The 23,499-nt window shown below is 41.7% G+C and overlaps 1 protein-coding gene across 1 annotated transcript in view; it reads right to left on the bottom strand.

Moving 5' to 3' along the window:
- Window positions 1–23,499, bottom strand: part of LOC134205447 (serine/threonine-protein kinase Smg1-like) — a 96,857-nt gene that overhangs the window by 14,778 nt on the left and 58,580 nt on the right. Inside the window, 2 exon segments of the mRNA XM_062680690.1 lie at window positions 10,797–11,729; window positions 11,806–12,714. Of these exon segments, the coding sequence (XP_062536674.1) occupies window positions 10,797–11,729; window positions 11,806–12,714 (1,842 nt within the window).

The following is a 23,499-nucleotide window of genomic DNA, read 5'->3' as shown; positions in this document are numbered from 1 at the left end:
ACCGAAATTACCAGAGAAGAAATTTTACTACTAGACCTCAGCAGAATTTTTACCAACCTCAGCGTGGAAGATATCACCGACAAGGGTATTCTGCCTGATAGTAGTAAATATGAAACAATAAAAAATTATCCAATTCCAAAGAACAGTGACGAAGTAAGAAGGTTTGTAGCTTTTTGCAATTACTACCGGAAATTCGTACCAAATTTTGCTACAATTGCTTACCCATTGAACCAGTTGTTGAAAAAAAATATAAAATTTGATTGGTCATCAAAATGCGAAAATGCTTTCAAAGCTCTTAAGTCATTTTTGATGTCCCCAACGTTATTACAGTATCCAGATTTTGCGAAAACTTTCGTTTTGACAACCGACGCATCTGATGTAGGTTGCGGAGCAGTGTTGTCACAAAATATTGATGGCAATGACCTTCCTATTGCATTTGCTAGCAAAAGTTTTACGCCCGGAGAGAAGAACAAATCAGTTATTCTTAAAGAATTGACAGCGATTCATTGGGCAATTGATTATTTTAAGTCTTATTTGTATGGACGAAAATTTGTAGTCCGTACTGACCATAGACCTTTAGTATTTCTGTTTAATATGAAAAATCCAACATCCAAGTTAACCAGAATGAGATTAGAGTTAGAGGATTTTGACTTTGATATTGAATACATCAAAGGCAAAGCAAATGTAGCAGCTGACGCATTATCACGCATCATAACTTCTTTTGATGAACTAAAAAGTAATAATGTATTTATTGTTAACACGAGAGCGATGACAAAGAAAAAAATTGAGGAATCTAAATGTAATCAAAAACAACAGAATAAAGATAACAGTCAAAATACTATCGTCTATAACAAGCCTGATCAACTTGTTATTTATACGACAGAAAATCCGACTGATGTTAGAAAAATACCAAAACTTACTACTATGGTGGAAAACAAAAATTTAATTTTTTCAATACATGAAGCAGTGAACAAGAAAAAAGTTATAATACGAATTACAACACAATTGCGAAGTATAAGACAAACACTAGTGTTTGCACTTTCAGTGTTAGAAAAGGAAATGGAATTGCAGAAAATTAATAAAATCGCGATATCAAGTCATGACAATGTTTTTAAAATGGTACCCAAAGAAATGTTTAAAGAGCTAGCACAGAAATCAATCAAAAATCTGCAAATAATAATATACAATCCGCCCAGGTTCATTAGTGATCTTGAGGAAATTCAAAATATATTGAAAAATTACCATCAAACACCAACAGGTGGACACGTAGGTCAGCACAGGCTGTACCTCAAATTAAGAGAAATTTATAATTGGACAAATATGAAAAGTTCTATTGCTCAATTCATAAAGGCCTGTGAATTGTGCAAATTGAACAAAATTACTAAACATACGAAAGAAAAATTGACAATTACAACTACACCATCTAGACCTTTCGAAGTGGTAGCTATTGACACTGTAGGACCACTTCCAAAATCAAATAATAATAATAGATATGCTGTAACTATACAGTGTGAGCTTACTAAGTATGTAATTTTAATTCCAATTCCATCTAAAGAAGCGAATGTAATTGCAAAAGCTTTAGTGGAAAAATTTATTTTAATATACGGAAAATTTTTAGAGTTAAAATCTGATCAAGGAACCGAGTATAAAAATGAAGTTCTAGATCAAATATGTAAATATTTACAAGTAAAGCAAACTTTTTCAACTGCCTATCATCCTCAGACTATAGGTTCATTGGAGAGAAATCACAGGTGTTTAAATGAATACCTGAGAAATTTCGTTAATGAACATCAATCTGATTGGGATGATTGGTTACAATTTTATGCATTTTCATATAATACTTCACCTCATACTGATCATGGTTTAACACCATATGAATTGGTTTTTGGAGTTAAAGCAAGAGTACCACACGAAACATACACAGAAAAGATTGATCCAATATATAATTATGATCTTTACAGTAACGAATTGAAATTCAAACTTCAGAAATCTCATGAAATTGTGAAACGGAAATTACTTGAACAAAAACAGATACGGAAAGAAATGAATGATCTTTCAGCAAATCCTTTACCAATAAAAATAGGAGATACAGTCTATTTACAAAAAGAAAACAGACGTAAATTAGATGCATTCTATACAGGTCCTTATCAAGTCAGAACAGTAGTAGATCCAAATTGTGAGATCATAAATTTAAAAACGAATCAATCAACTCTAGTTCATAAAAATAGGTTAATTAGATCGTAAGAAGTGTTAAAATACCGAGCCTAATCTCATAAAAATAATGAAATCCAAAAAATAATAAAAAAAAATGAGATAGGTAAAAATTCTTAGTTCAACTAAGATGTGCGAAATTCGGTTTAGTTTAAAATATTTTTCTTATCTAAAACTTGCATTATCTAATAATATTATTAAATTCAGGTAAACAATAACAATTATCAAAGAATATGTAAAGTGGTATAGAACAACCTTTTTTTTTTTACTATTTACCAAGTTATATGTTGACAACAATTGAATGATTTCACTATGTTACATCATTCATTTTAAGGAGGGTGATGTAGCATATCTATCAGTAGCATATCAGTTTACATTTATTTTCTTTGCACCATAGATTTGAATCTTCATGGCTTAACTAATTTATGACCCACTTGAAATCCTAGAATTCTTACATGTTCCACAAACAGCTTACTCATATTTCTTACAACACATTAGGTCAGAATAATACATATATCTTGCCACACAAGTTGAGCAATATAAATAAAACACTTGTGTTCTCATGCATTCAAGTAGTGACTCAATAACCGATGCACAAGTTGCATCATACTAGAAAAGGGTCGCATGGTGTCAAATAACATAGAACCAATAACATGCCTTGTCATGTTGTCTTTCTTTTGCTAAGCCAACTAATCACACCCAACGCGCGTCTGCGCTTATGTGTTTGTAGTTTGTTTATGTTCCCTTGCGCTGATTGGATAATTGAAATGGTTGTTTCTCCCACTACGAAACCTATCCTTAAGAAGTACTAGAATAAGTAGCTTTCCTATTTATAGATAAGTTTTTAATAAAGCAGTATGAACCCAACCACGGTCGTGTAAACTGATTAACTGAAGAATAACCCACGAAGTAGGTTATACTATAAATATTTATTCGTATGGATGGCATCAGTGGCAGCCAAGTGAAATTTTCTCAAGATTCTTATTTGGATTTGCTGCAGCTTGTGATTGGGAAAGCGGATTATTGAAAATTATCCGGTTTCTTAAGGATCACAATTTTGTGGAAGCGAAAGTTGAGCTGAGACGAATTTTGTTTAAAGTGCAAAGCAAACTATAATCGTTTGGCAACGGCAGAATGTTGCTATTGATAGTAGAATCGCGCCAGAAGATAAAGCTGCAAAAAAAGTATTCGCATCGATGGAAATAAAACCTGAAACAAGTAATAGACTACCTACTAAAATTATAACCTTGAGGGGATATTTCACTTGACTAACGAGCCTGGAAAAACAAAGAGACGCAATACTCCTACCTTTAACAACCTTGTGCTCGATTGGAACAACTGATTTGACAGCAAATGCGCTGTTCCAATTTTGACACTTCATCTCTTTGTTATGAGTGCAGCCTCTTTACACTTGACTGCTACTCTGCCGTAATCTGAAAAACCATAAAACCATAATAGTTTTCTGCATTAATCTGACGAAGTGACGTATGCTCCAAATTACTACCTACATGAATAAGGCAAAATAGTCATAATTTTTTTAGGGAGATTTTTAAACCCGTAAATTACGTAAAAAGTACTTAAATATGAGAATGTCGCATAAACTTTTACCCAAATTTGGGTAGTGTTTTCTTTTTCTTTCCATGATTGTTGTCAAAGATAAAGCCAGATGCATCAAACCCACCGAGGATGTTCAATACAATAACTCAAACTTAGAGTAAATTCAATATTCTCAATTTTGAGTAGATTAATTTCAACGTTGGGTAAATTAAACTCAGCCTTGGGTAAATTTTTTTGCCAGTGGTCAATAACAAACTACCTAGGCTCTGTCTCATTTGGAGAATTAAATTGAAATTAATTTTAAAAGTGACATTTCAATAATTTTGAAAAGTGACATTTCATGCGGGGGCAGCAAGGACCATGTCCAAGGGCTTGACGATACCTCCCCAGGCCATCTGTGAGTTGTGGCGCCTGCCTAGCATGTGGTGGGGTTTGACAGTGGGCCCTGTTAAACCTCTATAAAAAGCTGCATGAATCCGCAAGTAGGCTCCGCCAAAGCGACCGTGTGCCGCTCAAAGCGCACAAGCCCAAGTCCTGGTGTTAGGTGGGACGCTAAACAGCCCTGACACGACGGCCCTCCGACGAGACAGGAGGTTTGCGCAGGCCCAATAAGCCGCCTTTAAAACAACTATTACGAACGACATAGAAGATAATACGACTCGATACAATCGGCAACGACCTGGGCGACGAATAAAGGATCACGATTGGAAGCTTGGAACATGGAACTGCAAGTCGCTAGGCTTCGCAGGTTGCGACAGGATAATCTACGATGAATTACATCCCCGCAACTTCGATGTCGTAGCGCTGCAGGAAATCTGCTGGACAGGACAGAAAGTGTGGAAAAGCGGGCATCGAGCGGCTACCTTCTACCAAAGCTGTGGCACCACCAACGAGCTGGGAACCGGCTTCAAGTGCTGGGAAAGATGCGCCAATGCGTGATTGGGTGGCAGCCAATAAACGCAAGGATGTGCAAGCTGAGGATAAAAGGCCTATAGCATCATCAACGTGCACTGCACACACGAAGGGAGATCCGACGACGAGAAAGAAGCGTTCTATGCACAGCTGGAGCAGACATACGATGGATGCCCACTGCGGGACGTCAAAATCGTCATCGGTGACATGAACGCACAGTTAGGAAGGGAGTAAATGTATAGACCGGTCATCGGACCGGATAGTATGCATACCGTATCGAACGACAACGGCCAACGATGCATAAACTTTGCAGCCTCCCGCGGAATGATAGTCCGAAGTACTTTCTTCCCCCGCAAGAATATCCACAAGGCCACATGGAAATCACCTAATCAAGTAACGGAAAACCAAATCGACCACGTTCTAATCGACGGCAAATTCTTCTCCGACATCACGAACGTACGCACTTACCGCAGTGCGAATATTGAATCCGACCACGATACCTGATACCTGGAAGTGGCACTCCCAACGGAAGAGCAGCTAGGCGCAGCATCTCTTGAAGATGGCTGGAGAGATATTCGATCCGCCATTGGAAGCACCGCAACCGCTGCACTAGGCACGGTGGCTCCGGATCAGAGAAACGACTGGTATGACGGCGAATGTGAGCAGTTAGTTGAGGAGAAGAATGCAGCATGGGCGAGATTGCTGCAACACCGCAAGAGGGCGAACGAGGCACGATACAAACGGGCGCGGAACAGACAAAACTCGATTTTCCGGAAGAAAAAGCGCCAGCAGGAGGATCGAGACCGTGAAGAGACGGAGGAACTGTACCGCGCTAATAACGCACGAAAGTTCTATGAGAAGTTGAACCGGGCCACGTGCCACAGCCCGACATGTGTAAGGACATAAACGGGAATCTTCTTACAAACGAGCGTGAGGTGATCCAAAGGTGGCGGCAGCACTACGAAGAGCACCTGAATGGCGATATGGCAGACAACGGTGGCGGTATGGTAATGAACCTAGGAGCACGCGCGCAGGACATGCGACTTCCGGCTCCGAATCTCCAGGAAATCCAGGAGGAGATCGGCAGGCTGAAAAACAACAAAGCCCCTGGAGTTGACCAACTACCAGGAGAGCTGTTTAAACACGGTGGTGAGGCACTGGCTAGAGCGCTGCACTGGGTGATTACCAAGGTTTGGGAGGATGAGGCTCTGCCGCAGGAGTGGATGGAAGGTGTCGTGTGTCCCATCTACAAAAAGGGCGATAAGCTGGATTGTAACAACTACCGCGCAATCACATTGCTGAACGCCGCCTACAAGGTACTCTCCCAAATTTTATGCCGCCGACTAACACCAATTGCAAGAAAGTTCGTGGGGCAGTACCAGGCGGGATTTATGGGTGAACGCTCTACCACAGACCAGGTGTTCGCCATACGTCAGGTATTGCAGAAATGCCGCGAATACAACGTACCCACACATCATCTATTTATCGACTTCAAAGCCGCATATGATACAATTGATCGGGACCAGCTATGGCAGCTAATGCACGAAAACGGATTTCCGGATAAACTGATACGGTTGATCAAGGCGACGATGGATCGGGTGATGTGCGTAGTTCGAGTTTCAGGGGCATTCTCGAGTCCCTTCGAAACGCGTAGAGGGTTACGGCAAGGTGATGGTCTTTCGTGTCTGCTATTCAACATCGCTTTGGAGGGAGTAATACGAAGGGCAGGGATTGACACGAGTGGTACGATTTTCACGAAGTCCGTCCAGTTATTTGGTTTCGCCGACGACATTGATATCATGGCACGTAACTTTGAGAGGATGGAGGAAGCCTACATCAGACTGAAAAGCGAAGCTAAACGGATTGGACTAGTCTTCAACACGTCGAAGACGAAGTACATGATAGGAAGAGGCTCAAGAGAGGTCAATGTGAGCCACCCACCACGAGTTTCTATCGGTGGTGACGAAATCGAGGTTGTTGAAGAATTCGTGTACTTGGGCTCACTGGTGACCGCCGATAACGATACCAGCAGAGAAATTCGGAGACGCATAGTGGCTGGAAATCGTACGTACTTTGGACTCCGCAAGACGCTCCGATCGAATAGAGTTCGCCGCCGTACCAAACTGACTATCTACAAAACGCTTATAAGACCGGTTGTTCTCTACGGATACGAGACCTGGACGATGCTCGTGGAGGACCAACGCGCACTGGGAGTTTTCGAAAGGAAAGTGTTGCGTACCATCTATGGTGGGGTGCAGATGGCGGACGGTACGTGGAGGAGGCGAATGAACCACGAGTTGCATCAGCTGTTGGGAGAACCATCCATCGTTCACACCGCGAAAATCGGAAGACTGCGGTGGGCCGGGCACGTAGCCAGAATGTCGGACAGTAATCCGGTGAAAATGGTTCTCGACAACGATCCGACGGGAACAAGAAGGCGAGGTGCACAGCGGGCAAGGTGGATCGATCAGGTGGAGGACGACTTGCGGACCCTCCGCAGACTGCGTGGTTGGCGAAGTGCAGCCATGGACCGAGCCGAATGGAGAAGTCTTTTATGTGCAGCACAGGCCACTCCGGCCTTAGTCTGATGATAAATAAATAAAAAAGGAGTGATGGAGTTCAAAATTTCTGGTTAAAGAAGCTGTCAGCACTGCATCTGAAACTGGCGGATTGCTTCATGAAGGTACTACGTGAACCTAACACGCTAGCAGAGTTCGTCACCCGATGCATCACTTCCCTCACTTCCCAAGGACAGCAATACAGCAGATTCATCCAAGTACAGCCCAATTACTTGCCTTTCAAGCCTGTACAAGACCCTGAGTACAATTATCACTGCTAAAATAGCCGCTCACTGTGAGCGCAACAATTTCTTCGCCAAGGAGCAGAAAGGTTGCAAGGAAAACACACATGGCTACAAAGATCAGGCCATTAATTGATGCAGCTATTGTAAGACAAGCAGTGTATAACCAGCGAAACCTCACCATGGCCTACATCGATTACAAGAAAGCATATGACTTAGTACCGTTTCGTTTCTCCTGGTCCTGGGCAAGATGAACAGGTACACCACTAGGTGTTCCAATCTGCCAAATTCACGATTCAACCATCTTGGATTTTAGTATTGGAGAGCCATCCGGTTTGTTTTGGTCCTGGATGTACTGAAGTTGTATAAAGTAGATTTATCGGTGGTGAGGTTGCTGGAAAGTGCGATGGGTCACTGGAGCACTACGCTCCAAATAAGATATCGGATAACTGTGTTACGCTCTAGAATGCTTCGGATTCGGATTCCCCATATTTCTGGGTGATTCATTCAGTCCACTCTGGTTTGCCTTTCGCAGAACCTTCTCATCAGAACCCTCAACCGAAATGGCCATGGCTTTAAAATAAGGTATGGAAGTGGTTAGCACGATGAAATCACTCATACTTTTTTCTTCGATGATCTCAAGGTTTACTCTGATAACACAGAACGACTAGGAATAGCCATCAACACCATTAAAAGGATCAGTAGCGACATCGGTATGCAACTAAGGCTGGATAAATGCCGATCAGTCCAGCTACACAAAGGACAGCTAGTGCAATCAGGTGGTTGTGAGGTCTATGAAGGGAAGATGATAAATGATATGGTTCGTGGCGAGTCGTACAAATACCTGGGTTTCCGTTAACTCACCAGTGTTTGCCACACCGACATCAAGAGCTGCGAGATAAGTTCTTGAATCGCGCGAACTGTGTTCTGAAGTCCTCTCTAAATGCAGGAAACATGATCCGGGCAGTGAACATATTTGCCATTCCTCTTTTGACCTATAGTTTTGGAGTTGTCAAATGGAGCAAAACGGACTAAGGAAGAAAGTTGAGGAAAGCGTTTCGAGAAGCAGGTATGCGCCATCTTCAATCAACACTAGAGAGATTCACCCTTCCACGAGAAGAAGGAGGGATTGGGGTACTTGACATCCAAGCACAGTGTATTGAACAGGTTCGACAGCTGAGGCGGTACTTCGTAGAAAACAGTACACGACACGGAGTATATCGAGCAGTTTGTTGGGCTGATAGGGGATACAGTTCTCTGCATCTTGCACAGAAGAATTACAGCATCCCTTGCAACTTACAGACTGTGGAGGAGAAGATTGCAGCATGGAAAGCTTAAGAAGTGCACGATACCTACCCTAATCAGCTTGAACAATAGCAAATTGATAAAGCCGCATCGAACATGTGGCTGATCCGAGGTGAACTCTCGCCGGTAATCGAAGCAGACATGATAGCCATTCAGGACAGGGTAATGTCTATTGCGTTGCAATGTGGTCTTTTGGAGCAGTTTGTATCAAATTACCGGTACCGTCCAGACCCTGTTCTTGAAAACGATTGTTACAAGCTGTATTGGGATCGTACCATATTGACGGATCTATTTATTCCCACTACCGCCCAGATATAATTGGTTTACGACAAAGTTCAGAAGACATCGCCGTTCCACTAAACCGGAACCTGGAGGAAACTCATGGCCGAAAAATCACCAAGTGTCACCCGTTGGCCGTTGAGTTGAAGGATTTATGGGGATTGATAGAGGTGCCGAAGATTGTTCCTATAGTTATATTAACCACTAGAATTGTACCGACGAAACCTTTTGGAAAGCCTAAGAATGCTGAGTATGGAAAAGGAGTTGCCAGCTATCCAGAAGTCGTTAATTCTCAGAACGTGTGCCATTGTCCGGAACTTCCTGGGCCAAGATTTACGGAAGTCTGTTTTTTTTTGTTAAGGCTAGGCCTTTTTACGTAGGACTTACGTTCTTTCTTAACTATACTGGGTGCCATTTCAATTTTTGAAAATCGAGATAGTTTCGCTGACAGGGAAGATTTTGAACGTAACTAGCGCCTTCATCTTTCGATGGATTTTGAAGATTTATATATCAATCAAATCGGACACTCTCCAGCAATTTGCAAATTTCATTGAAACTTAAGATTGCTATATAACGATTAGCTAATGGAAATTTTAATTTTTGTCGAGCAGTGTTGGTGAAAACTCAAATTCTCAAATCTCATCCACGATTCAAATCAAGCGCGATGCAAACCTCACCCGACTCATGGCCCAGAGAATCGCCTGTGATTCGACTCGCGATTTGGATAATTGCGTGATTTTTCCGTGTTCTTCTTCGTTAAATTCATCGGAATAATTTTCTTTACTTAAAACAATGGATAATAAATCCATACGTAAACACAAAATACGCTTCGATTGGGTATTGACACTTTTTTGGAGTGAAATCATTTTTCGGCAAATGAGCGAAACGATGCGATTCTTCGTGAAAAACTCATGCGCGATGCTCTCCATTCAGAATCGCAAGGGAGTCAACTCGCGCATGAGGCTTCGGTGAGTGAGATTTGAGCATGATTCTACCAAAACTGAAAGCCAGAAAAACTTGCAGATGTAACCAATCCCGTTCGTGCATTCCTAACACGAACATCAGAATGATGTAACTTCGAGTAATAAAATTTAGAATTGGTAACTTGAGACGATCATTCAGCCACGTTCGCTTTATATGCGAGCACTATCAAACAATGTTTTTCTATACATTTTTTATCAATGAAAAAAAAAATCCAAAACTTTATGAATTTTTTTTTCTGGATTGGTTACGAAAATTGTAATAATAATGTGTGGGTTGTTATCGTTCGCGGCTATGTCACAGACATTGGGCGCTGTTCCTTTTTTCCCCCACCAAACACCTTAAGACAAAGAAGTTAAGGATGCCATCCAGCAGCTCAAGAACAATGAAGCAGTTGGTAAGGATGGAGTCATAGATGAACTCATCAATATGAGCCTGGAAAAACTGGACAATTGTCTACACAGGCCGATAGTCAAAATCTGGGAAACAGAACAGCTGCCGGTGGGGTCATAGTATGCCTCTTCTACAAAAAAGTCGACAAGCTGGAATGTGAGAACTTTCGAGCGATTACCACCCTGAATGATATCACATTCCCGGCGCCCTTGGCGAAATCTATTTTTTGGGCGTCCCCTTCTTACTAAAGAAACATGTGCATTATTTACATTCCAATAATGGTTAATGGCTTCTAGGATTGATGAGAGTGCGTCTTTCTTGACGATGCTGAAGATATTATCATCATATTATAACTTACCGCTAGATCCTTGGAGTCCTTGATGTGATCGATGTAGTCGGCCTCCTGGCACGGAAGGAATCTCTCGTACACGATATTCATCAGTGCGTCCTGCTTGTCGAGCAAGTCTTGGAAGAACTGATGCAACGTTAAATAAAGTTTTGAGCCTTCTGTTGGAGTTTGCTGGCTCCGATAGCAATCTCCCAGTGTAGCTAGCTTTCTTCTCAACTCCTCGACGGCATCCAGTGCATGGACGTGGGCCGATGGAACATTTGAAACTACACACTGCAGATGCAAATTCAGTTCATTCAAAAGGTCAGCCACTGGCATTATGTCCGTTTGCAGATTTGATACCGCAGAAATCATGTCAATCACGCTCTGGTTCTCGGAAATTATGCCTTGCATGGTGTCGGACAGGAAGTCACGAGCGATACATTCGTTCATGTTGTGAAGATGGTCGTAGACACCGACACAGGCGGAGAGACAGCTTAAGCCTATGCCGTAACAGTCGCTTGAAACCTTCTGTGTTATCTCAAACAATATTTGGTACAGCGCATTCAGTTGCGCAATTGTCATGTAAAACTCAGGCAAGAACCAGTTATCATTCAGCTGCAAGTCAATGAGTGAATCTCCCGCGGTATATGCCGTTTGTTCCATCAGCAGATAGTTCGAATTCAAATCGATGCACAGTTGCAAACCGGCAAAAATTAACGACTGCCGTCCGTTGGTGTTCCCCATTGCGATTGCATTGATTGTGGAGAGCGCATTTTCGTACAATTTGTCAATCGGAATGGTGCTCTCGTTTAGTTCCTGTGCGTTGCAAGCTACCAGCTCAGACAGTTTGAACGTTGTGTCGGAGATGACGTTTTTCAACTGATAGGAAAAAGATAAAATTGGCGGCCCACAGCAATGCTGGCGTGCATTCGCAAGGTATTGTTCGTAGTGTCGGGTTACCTGAAATTGAAATGAAGAAAACGTAAAGAAATATTGCAGAGTTCAAATCTTTATAATAATAATTTTAATATCTTACCTCTTGACAAGTCTGGACAGACTTCTCTTTGATGATTTTTCTGCACCAATCGACGTACTTATAATCACGATGGCTATGTTCAAAATCGTTTGGATAATAGCATATTATCGCACTGAATTGGCTCAACGTTTCAAGTGCTCGCTTTACAAGTATTGTGGACTGGAACGTATATTCGTTCATGTCGTGCCGCAATGAGTTCGCTGTGAGAAAGGTGTCGCGAAGATTCGACTGATCCAAAAATTCCTCAACTAACTCAAATTCGGAGTTGTTGTATTGGTTTGGATTGGCGTTGACGCTTCTTAAGTACTCCTGAAATTTGCCATTTTCTATGTCCTTTATGAAATTCCGATACCCTTCGAGAGTGTTCTCGCTCTCGACAGCTTTGCTCTCTAGCAGTTTCTTTGCCGAATTGTACTCTTCGACAATTTTCTTATAAACGCTGTACCTTTGCGATAAAGTGTTCAACGGATGACTCCCAATGGCAGAGTTTAACGACTCTGCCTCTCTGATCAACTGAATCTGACGCGACAGAGAGTCACGATGTGTCTCGGCCTCCATCAATTCGCTGCGATTAGATTGCAGTTCTTGCAGGAATTTTTCCATCAGCAGCAAATTTTGGTAGATGTTATCCCGATTACGATTCCAGCCGGGCTTGATTTCCGAGAATCGAATAGCAAGCGTATCCCGATTCACCTCGCGTTCGAGTTGCTTTTTTGCTTCTCGGAGCTCGCTGTTAAAGCCTTCGCGATTCCCATAAGCGGATACGGCAAAGCCAGCCGTACCGCCGTCTTCACTGACGGCCCAATCTACCAACGGATCGTAGACGAAGGCTTCCAACAATGTGAGCAAAGTCTCACGGCCTTTTTTCAGTGATTTAAGCACGTGTTCGCACGCTAGCCGGAAAGTTCCCTGAAACGAAAAAAAAAATGATCCCGATAAGTTATCTAAGGTTCAAAAAGAAATAATTAGACAACATCACATAATTCTTTTTTGACACTCCCAAAACATAGTTCGCAGTTATCTTTTTATATAATTGACTAATATCAAACTCATGCAACAATCTTTTTTGTTCTTGTTTCTATTTTTGCAAATCACTACATATATCATCGATAAGCGGCGAATCAAAGGAATACGCACTCCCAAATGTGCAAAAGATAATACACCCCCCGTGCTGCACATCAATTGTAACAAGATACGATGACTGAGTTTGTTTTGCAAAGATAAGCAAAGGTAAAAATACCCCCATGTGCCTGATTTTGACGTAGAGGTGAATCCGCGAAGCGGTAATTCTGTATTTCCCATCATATAATAGGCTTGATAGAAGTCCTTTTATACCTACATGGCAATAGGATAAAAGCATAGCAAAGTTTCATTTTTCGATCTTCATTCAGCGATCACTGATTTGTGACACATAGACAGCGGCGGTTTTGATAACTGAGTCATATGTCTGTATGTTATTCGTATATGTAGTTATAGTCAATGGGACATAGAAAACATATGAACAACTGCGTAGTGTCCCACACTGATATGGTTAACTCAAAGATAAATGGAAAGTCGGCATTTGCCGACACGGGCATAGAAGGTGTGGAACCTCTATCACACCCGGTGCTAAATCTAATTGATAAACTTTGCTTTACTGATTATCCCACCCTATATCTATGCCAATGTAAACAATAGTAAATCCCGCTACGCTAGTTTTCTGTTGAGTTGATTTGTGTCGGCTAATGACAGGGGTGGAATGCATTGGAACGGTGTTCCGCAAAATTAAATATTATGCAGAGAGAACTAAATGAATGATGAGTCATTCAATCAATTATGAGGTAAGATGATGGTCATTTGACAGGGAAAAAAAGGATCGTGCTGTCATATGGATGGAGTTAGAGGATCGAAGAGACGATACTTCAAACTTGAACAACTTTTGCAAAAAGTGCCAGCCGGGCATGGTGGCATGTGGCATGATCCGCTTGGAGTTCAACGTATCAACGTATAAGGAAGAGGGTGCAGCTTTTGCACCGGACGCTTGTATTCTGAATTACCTCGACAAACCGTAACTGTGCGAACCAAACCATCAGGATAAATCGCTAATAAATGCATCAACTCTCAAGCGGTTGGAAGTGTGTTGGCATTTTAACCAGGACGATCTAGTCTGACTTGATGCTATCTTTACAATTCTTCCACTTCTCACGTGTCTGCAGGATAGCTGTATACTCATCGCATCACCGGTTCCAGAACTTAGTTGTAAATCTTTGTACTTTCACCCAACAATTCAACCGAGTTACCCTCAGATGCGCAACGTCTGGCTCTGGCAACAGATTCAAGGGCTGTTCGAATCTACCCGTTGATTTTGAAATAGGCATTGATGCGGACTGGATGGTGGAGTGAACTTTTAGCGAATGCCAACACTACTAAAAAATGCTCAGTGTTCTTGCTATGGGCTTATTGACGATCAGCAGCGACAAGATTTGACATGTTGTCGGACCACAATCCGCCGCAGTAGCCTCGGAGAGCAATCATTCGTTTGAATGTGCCTCGGAAAGTGTTTGTCCGCTTTGTTCGAGAGACACATGAAGACACACCCATATACCGGCGTAATCAACACCAGCGTGGCTGAAGGGTCGAAATGCGTACACACGGTCAAGCAGTTTGACCAACATTGACTCCACCTGTCGTTTATTCAAACATCCATCAAGTTTTACCAACACCGAACAATCAATTTATTCGACCAACAATATCACACACGAACGACCGAAGCGCCAACTTAAGCACCAACCATCAAACAATATATGGGGGTTTGTGCAACTTCACTACAAATGCTCAAACATGTTCGGCGAACCTTGACTCCACCCCCGATAACTCAAACCAAAATCAAACTATTTTAATTTTTTCCAACCGAGCGGCCAACTGTCAAATGGCTGTTCGAACATCTTCACACACGTTCAAACAAAGCAGCAACCGAAGCGTTTTCTTGGGGCGGAGTCAATGTTCGTCAAACTGCTTGACTGGTGTGTACGTTGCATAAGACTGCCCAATAATTGCAACCCCATTTTTGCCTTCTGCCGGTAACATTTCACACAACTATGAATAACTTGCTTGATCGATGTTTTTTTTGTGGTTTAAAATTCAGTTTGTTGTCATATTGATATTTGGAAGCAATTCAAAGATCTAATTCTAAGTGAAAAACTAAAACATTAACATCGATTCTATTGTTACAGCTATTAACAAAGCGGATGTAGTTAACAAAGTTTTTTTTAGTATTTTCACACGTGTAGTTTTTCGTATACCTAGAAGCACAGGTTTCACGAGATCTTCAAATGAGAGCCGTCTCCATCCGTCAATGACTTCCGTGAGCTTCTGCTGAATAACCGTCCAAGCCGGTCCGACACGAGAACAGAAAGAAAATTTGTGTTGGAGAGTTTCCGATGTTTGTATGCCGTAGTCTTGGCAGTTTTCGCCCTCTACTCATTGCAATACGTGTTAGATTTTACCATTTATTAACAAGAAAAGTTGCTATCGCTGCGCAGACGACAGCCCCTTCATTGCAATGTTACGCCACGCGCGTGGGCAGTTAACTTCTGGACTGTTGCGTTCCAATCTTTGACAACTCCGTTTGATGGACAAAGTGCTAGTGGATTTGATCTGCGGAGGGGCTTGTCGGATTTAGATTAGAATTTGTGAAATGTTTGAAAGGACTGATTTTATATCGGGATTATCTATGCTAATTAAAGGGCGGAGATTTGTATGGAGTAGGAAGGATTTATTATAACTTCGCAGCCTCCCGCGGAATGGTAGTCCGAAGCACCTTCTTTCCCCGCAAAAATATCCACAAGGCCACATGGAGATCACCTAACCAAGAAACGGAAAACCAAATCGACCACGTTCTAATCGACGGTAAATTCTTCTCCGACATCACGAACGTCCGCACTTACCGCAGTGCGAATATTGAATCCGACCACTACCTCGTTGCAGTATGCCTGCGCTCAAAACTCTCGACGGTGTACAACACGCGTCGAAGTCGGACGCCGCGGCTTAACATTGGGCGGCTACAAGACGGTAGACTAGCCCAAGAATACGCGCAGCAGCTGGAAGTGGCACTTCCAACGGAAGAGCAGCCAGGCGCAGCGTCTCTTGAAGATGGCTGGAGAGATATTCGATCCGCCATTGGTAGCACCGCAACCGCTGCACTTGGCACGGTGCCCCGGATCAGAGAAACGACTGGTATGACGGCGAATGTGAGCAGTTAGTGGAAGAGAAGAATGCAGCATGGGCGAGATTGCTGCAACACCGCACGAGGGCGAACGAAGCACGATATAAACAGGCGCGGAACAGACAAAACTCGATTTTCCGGAGGAAAAAGCGCCAGCAGGAAGATCGAGACCGTGAAGAAACGGAGCAACTGTACCGCGCTAATAACACACGAAAGTTCTATGAGAAGTTAAACCGTTCACGTAAGGCCCACGTGCCACAGCCTGATATGTGTAAGGACATAAACGGGAACCTTCTTACGAACGAGCGTGAGGTGATCCAAAGGTGACAGCAGCACTACGAAAAACACCTGAATGGCGATGTGGCAGACGAAGATGGCGGTATGGTGATGGACCTGGGAGAACGCGCGCAGGACATAATTCTACCGGCTCCGGATCTCCAGGAAATCCAGGAGGAGATTGGCCGGCTGAAGAACAACAAAGCCCCTGGGGTTGACCAACTACCAGGAGAGCTATTTAAACACGGTGGTGAGGCACTGGCTAGAGCGCTGCACTGGGTCATTACCAAGATTTGGGAGGAGGAAGTTTTGCCGCAGGAGTGGATGGAAGGTGTCGTGTGTCCCATCTACAAAAAGGGCGATAAGCTGGATTGTAGCAACTACCGCGCAATCACATTGCTGAACGCCGCTTACAAGGTACTCTCCCAAATTTTATGCCGTCGACTAGCACCAACTGCAAGGGAGTTCGTGGGGCAGTACCAGGCGGGTTTTATGGGTGAACGCTCCACCACGGACCAGGTGTTCGCCATTCGCCAAGTACTGCAGAAATGCCGCGAATGCAACGTGCCCACACATCATCTATTCATCGACTTCAAAGCCGCATACGATACAATCGATCGGGACCAGCTATGGCAGCTAATGCACGAACACGGTTTTCCGGATAAACTGGAACGGTTGATCAAAGCGACGATGGATCGGGTGATGTGCGTAGTTCGAGTTTCAGGGGCATTCTCGAGTCCCTTCGAAACCCGCAGAGGGTTACGGCAAGGTGATGGTCTTTCGTGTTTGCTATTCAACATCGCTTTGGAAGGGGTAATACGAAGAGCAGGGATTAACACGAGTGGTACAATTTTCAATAAGTCCGTCCAGCTATTTGGTTTCGCCGACGACATAGATATTATGGCACGTAACTTTAAGAAGATGGAGGAAGCCTACATCAGACTGAAGAGGGAAGCTAAGCGGATCGGACTAGTCATCAACACGTCGAAGACGAAGTACATGATAGGAAGAGGTTCAAGAGAAGACAATGTGAGCCATCCACCGCGAGTTTGCATCGGTGGTGACGAAATCGAGGTGGTAGAAGAATTTGTGTACTTGGGCTATGACACCAGCAGAGAAATTCGGAGACGCATAGTGGCTGGAAATCGTACGTACTTTGGACTCCGCAAGACGCTCCGATCGAATAGAGTTCGCCGCCGTACCAAACTGACAATCTACAAAACGCTAATTAGACCGGTAGTCCTCTACGGACACGAGACCTGGACGATGCTCGTGGAGGACCAACGCGCACTTGGAGTTTTCGAAAGGAAAGTGCTGCGTACCATCTATGGTGGGGTGCAGATGGCGGACGGTACGTGGAGGAGGCGAATGAACCACGAATTGCATCAGCTTTTGGGAGAACCATCCATCGTTCACACCGCGAAAATCGGACGACTGCGATGGGCCGGGCACGTAGCCAGAATGTCGGACAGTAACCTGGTGAAAATGGTTCTCGACAACGATCCGACGGGCACAAGAAGGCGAGGTGCGCAGCGGGCAAGGTGGATCGATCAGGTGGAAGATGACTTGCGGACCCTCCGTAGACTGCGTGGTTGGCGACTTGTAGCCATGGACCGAGCCGAATGGAGAAGACTCTTATATACCGCACAGGCCACTTCGGCCTTAGTCTGAATAAATAATAAATAGATATGAATTAATGTAAATAGTGAAATATATTCTCCTAAAGTGCTATTTTAACCTTTCTTATGTGTTTATCACATTTATTAGTTCACAACCAACCAACGCTAGTTGGTTTAAATTGGGTTTTTCCATTTCAGATTGATTCATTGTGCAGCTCCGAAATACCAAAAACCAAAAGCGAATAATTTTGATATTGTCGGTCGAACATTTGAAAAGGTGGCAGATGTGTACATCCGCCTAATCGTGAGGCAAAAAAACTGGTGATGAATACTTCGAAGACAGATGATATAATAGTGGACTGAACCGAGTGCGAGGAATTCGTCTACCATTGATCCTTTCTAATAAGTTAAATATGAAGTCGCACTATTTATGGAAATTGGTCAAAAAAGGTCAAAAAAGATTCTCATTTGCGTCAAATGTAACATGTGCAAAACAACTTACTAGCACTCGAGATAGGCGTGCTTAGCACCATCTTTGGCTGTGACTGCGGAAGATGACTCACGAGGTCACTTAGCACTACGGCGAATCCAGTATTCAGAAGGCGACAAAAGCAGGAAGAGTACAATGGGCAGGACATGTGAGAAAAATGCCGGGAAGAAATCCTGCCAAAATAGTGTTCGCCTCAGAACCGGTTGGAACAGGCATGCAGCGCAGCGAGAAAGGCTTCGAACAGTATTTTGTGGCACCAAATTGTTAATTCAGTGATCTGTTCAGATGTAAGTTTAATAAATGATAATACAGGTTTTTTTTTAAACAAGCATTTCATTTCCAAAGCATTCTGGCTAATTTATGCAGTAGCGTCTCTGTAATGTTTTTCTCTTCTCATGACGACGTTATTCAAATATCTGTCGGCACTTAGAACAAAATAACACCGGCTTATTTTAGGTGAATCGGTAACGGTAACGGTAAATCGATTCCAAGTCGGCTACTGAACCTTTTGTTGGAGGTGTCGGGCCGGATCATTAGCATTTTAAATTGTTTGCTTCCCGTGTGAAGTGTGATCATTAAGATCTCATAAACAACTAACCAATTATTCAGAATGATGACGTATATATATCATGTGACGCAACATGCGAGAGCTCCGGATCATGTTGAGTTCTGGCGTAGTAGTCAATTACTTCATTCCAAACCTGTAGTTTTGGTTTTTCTTAGACTTTTGATAACGCCAGTCATCGTGACGCAAATTTACATGGTCTATAATGAATGTGGCTTGCAGCTAAAACAATGAGCAGATCCGGATTTTGATTGTTGTATTTAAAAATAATGATATAAACTCAAATATTGAATCAATCGCATGCTGCAACGAGATAGAAAATAGAAATAAATTCGATTCAATTTCTATCGGCAGTAACAATATATAGATATACTTGACCCTAAACGAAGCTTGCTCACACATAGCGTAATGCCATAATAAAGAAGCACTTGAAAATAATCTCCAATCTCTTGAATCTTATTACTTCCTGGCAGCAAAAAAAACTCTTCCCGCCCAAAATAAAACTAGCAAAAACACCCATTAAGTAAGGTGTCCGAAAGTTCGCACACACTAGTGAACATCTTTTGGCTGCTGCCTCACCCGGTATCCCATTAACCACTAAAACCAGCCACAAACGATGTCTCTCGTTGCTCCACGACGATGACGCCGGAATCATGCACATCAATTGCCCATTGGCCGCACCAACAGTGTACTTACGGCAGAGATTTCCAACCTATTCGACCAGTCATAGAAATAAGTTTTCTCTGATTGACTGGCATGTTTATGTTTCAAATAGTAATTATTAAAGCAACTATTTTTGGAATATCGATTTCAAATATGACAAATACTTTGTGAGATTTGCGATTTGACTTTGCATAATTGGTTCTCGAATTATTATAAACCGATCAAATTACAATTAAGGTTTTAGGGGTACCGATGTTTTACCTATTCTAACCCTAAGTTCGCCTAGTATTTTTAATTTACATTTTTCAATTATATGGGATACACTCTTATTCTGCATGGGTCAACTGTCATTCTACTATGCTAACGTCATTCTGTCGATAAAATATGTAAAATAAGGCAAACGAAATGTGGGTCTTTCACCAAACAACATTTTACCTGAAACTTAAATGGGGTAAGGGAGGTATTTTGAACCACTTTAGGAGATGTCCGAACAATTTTTCGAATAAAAGTTAGATTTTATAATAATGCTTGATCAATTGCCTAAGCAACTAAAAAGTGATGAATGCTAGGTAGGTTTTGTAGGTAAAAATGTTGTAAATCCCACCAAAAGAGTCAAACTATCATAAATTCTGAAGATATGTTGGATTTAATTTTGGACCACCTGTTTTTATTTTGGACCACCTAATGAACATATTTTGGACCACTAGAATAATTTTGTATTGCTAGCAAAATTATGTTACTATTAGATTAAATGAGTGATCTCCAGCATTTTCGGCGTTTTCATCCTTAAAGTCCTTTTTAAACAAAACATTTTTATAAGCACTTATAAGCACTAGAACGCGGAACTCTGTTGCATTGGCAAGCCACATGGACGGAGAGCTCTAGCAAAGATGGGTTCTTGTCATGTAGTTTTCTTAACTATTTTCATATGGAAATAATGAAAACAGTTACATATTGGTTTAATAGACATTTCACTAGAGCTTACATCAATGAACGGTAATTCATAAATGCAGTATGAACCGTAATTTATGAATGGTTTCATACTAGAGAAACAAATGGTTGGTAAAAACAAAAATTTAAGAGATCTAGAACTTAAAAAGAAGATATGTCGAAAATATGTTCAATGAAAAGTGAACCTATTTTAGACATGCCTCAGAATACTGTTTTCAAATTTACAATATTTTGCTCGAGATATGAAACTTTTTGATAAGTCAACAACATCATTCACATGTTTTAAATCTATGTACAAATAAACTCACAGCTTTTGAAAGTTGACTTCAATTTTACAATGTCTTCGTGGTTTTGGTCTAATCCAGCCGGAATGGGTAAATGCGTGAAAATGTTCTATAAAATTGCTATATTTCTTAAGAAACAAATGTAGAAGATACCTTATGGATAGTTTCTTTTTGCAATAAAATTTAAATGTTGCATGTTTTATTTAGTTTTGTGTGATATAAATGCAACATTCAGCTAGGTGGTCCAAAATATAAGCCCGGTCCAAAATACGGCCGTTACCCTATATAACCTACGCCCCAAATTTTCTTGAAAAAAAACTGCGTTTCCGCCAATTTTGATAAAACCTGGAGAAATTTCCGAAACAATTCTTGTGGTAATTTTTGAAGGAATTCCAGGAGAAATTCCAGATGGAATTTCTGGAAGCATTCTCGAATGAAATCATGAATTCTTGCAGAAGTTTCTGAAGTAATTTTCGAAGAAAACTTCAAGAGAAATCTAGCAATTGCTTCGGAATTGGAAATTCCTTCGAAACTAAAGTGGCATGGAGTTAAAGTAAAACCCTTCAGAATCTGTCGGATCGTTTATTGTTTTGCAAAATCTGATTGAATTCATCATAATTATATAAATATCATAAAGATAAATCGTTTGGCTCAAACCTTTGTATGTGGCGGGACCATCATAATCATGATTATCAAGCGAAGTGCTAGAGCCAACATTGTACCAGCCAATTTTGAACGCTGCCGTGATTCATTTGGAAATTTACTATAGAAAATCTCCCAGCAATTTCTTCAGAAATGCCTTTAGAAATTCTTCTCAAAATTCCGTTCAGATTCTCGTACCCTGCATTCAGAACGTACTCTGCGTTGCTCGGGTTTGTTTTTGATCTTGTCAATTCTACGACGCCGCACTCTAGATCAAATTTTGTGCGCATTGGGTTTCCTCGCTCTATTATTGTATGTACATGATTTTTCAACTTTTCCCATAAAATTCACGAACTCTTTGTATATATAAACACAGCAAAGCCCAAGACGATTCGATTAGTAAGAAAATCTTGCAAATCGGTTCATCTGTTCGTGAGTTATATTGCCTCAAAAGAATTTCAAATTCATGTTTATATATAGAGTAAAAGAAGTAAAAGAAGATTCTTAGACGGATTCTTAGAGGGAAATTCTTTCGGAAGTCTTCACGAAAATCTGCGATGTAGACTTTTTCAGCATCAGCAAGATTTTCAAAATGTTCAGATTGCATGCAGTGTCTGTCATCGATATCATTATACATTTTTTACAAGCTTGAGCTGTGCTTAACGGAATGTGACTAACTTGCGGTTACTTTTTCCATTGAGATAAAATGTAATCGCAAGTCAGTAACATTGAAATTTTCAACACGAAAAGTGAGATTTTCACTTTCTTGCCACTGTGATCCATTGAACATTTAACACTACGAATACCGTGATAAAATTACTAACGCGGACTACCGTGATCAGAAAATCATGGGAACTATATTTTCTAACAGCTGGTTCTCAGCCGTCTTTCGACCGATTTTCACAATTCTTTTACGGATGTCTTACCCATCTCATCTTTCACCATACTGGTGTGTTATGTTTCTAGGGATGCTCATTTTTCCCCTAGAGAGGCGTGAGTAAGGATGGTTTTTCTAAAATTTAGTGAAATTTATTTTACATGACATATTTCAGTGTGAACAACACTTACAGGTGCCAAAAATGGTTTTATTACACTAACACACACAAACACAAACTCCAGAACACATTGGAAAGCCTAGAACATCTGGTTTGGGTATATCTGTGTTGCAAATCATACGCGTGGGCACTGCGGACTTGTATGGACATGACTGGTCGATTTCAGATAGCTATCGAGCGAAGTTGAGCTGGTAGACCAATTGATACAAACTCCAGAATAGCTTGGTGACCCTAGAACATCTGGTTTGGGTATATCTGAGCTGCAAATCATACGCGTGGGCCTTATGAACTTGTATGGACATGATTGGTCGATTTCGGATAGCTATCCAGCGCAATAGACCTGGTAGACCAATGGATCCAAACTTCAGAACAGTTTGGAGAATCTAGAACATCTGGTTAGGGTATATATGAGCTGCCAATCATACGCGTGCGCTCTACGAACTTGTACAGACATGACTAGTCGAATTCAGATAGCTATCGAGTGCAGTTGACTTGGTAGAACAATTTATCCAAACTCCAAAACAGTTTGGAGAGCCTAGAACATCTGGTTTGAATATATCTGCGCTGCAAATCATACGCGTGGGCTGTGCGGACTTGTATGGACATGACTGGTCGATTTCGGATAGCTATCGAACGCAGTTGACTTAGTAGATCAATTTATCCAAACTCCAGAATAGTTTGGAGATCCGAGAACATCTGGCTTAGGCAAAACTGAGTAAAATATCGTACATATGGCCTTTTCGAACAGGCATGGACATGACGGGTTTCCATTGGCACGGGTTTTAGAAGTTGTCTTCGGCAAAATTTGCATATCATCTTTCATCAGTTATTGAGGTCGTTTTGGAGTCCCTAGGGATGTCCTGAAGAAACATATTGTTCACACATAGTATAGTCAATAGTAGAATAGTGTAATAAAACATTTTTGGAACCTGTAAGTGTTGTTCA

The sequence above is a fragment of the Armigeres subalbatus genome, chromosome 1, assembly GCF_024139115.2.
Source record: "Armigeres subalbatus isolate Guangzhou_Male chromosome 1, GZ_Asu_2, whole genome shotgun sequence".
Classification (NCBI taxonomy): Eukaryota; Metazoa; Arthropoda; class Insecta; order Diptera; family Culicidae; genus Armigeres; species Armigeres subalbatus.
The sequence above is the reverse complement of the archived record's forward strand: the minus strand, read 5'-3'. Positions and strand labels throughout refer to the sequence as shown.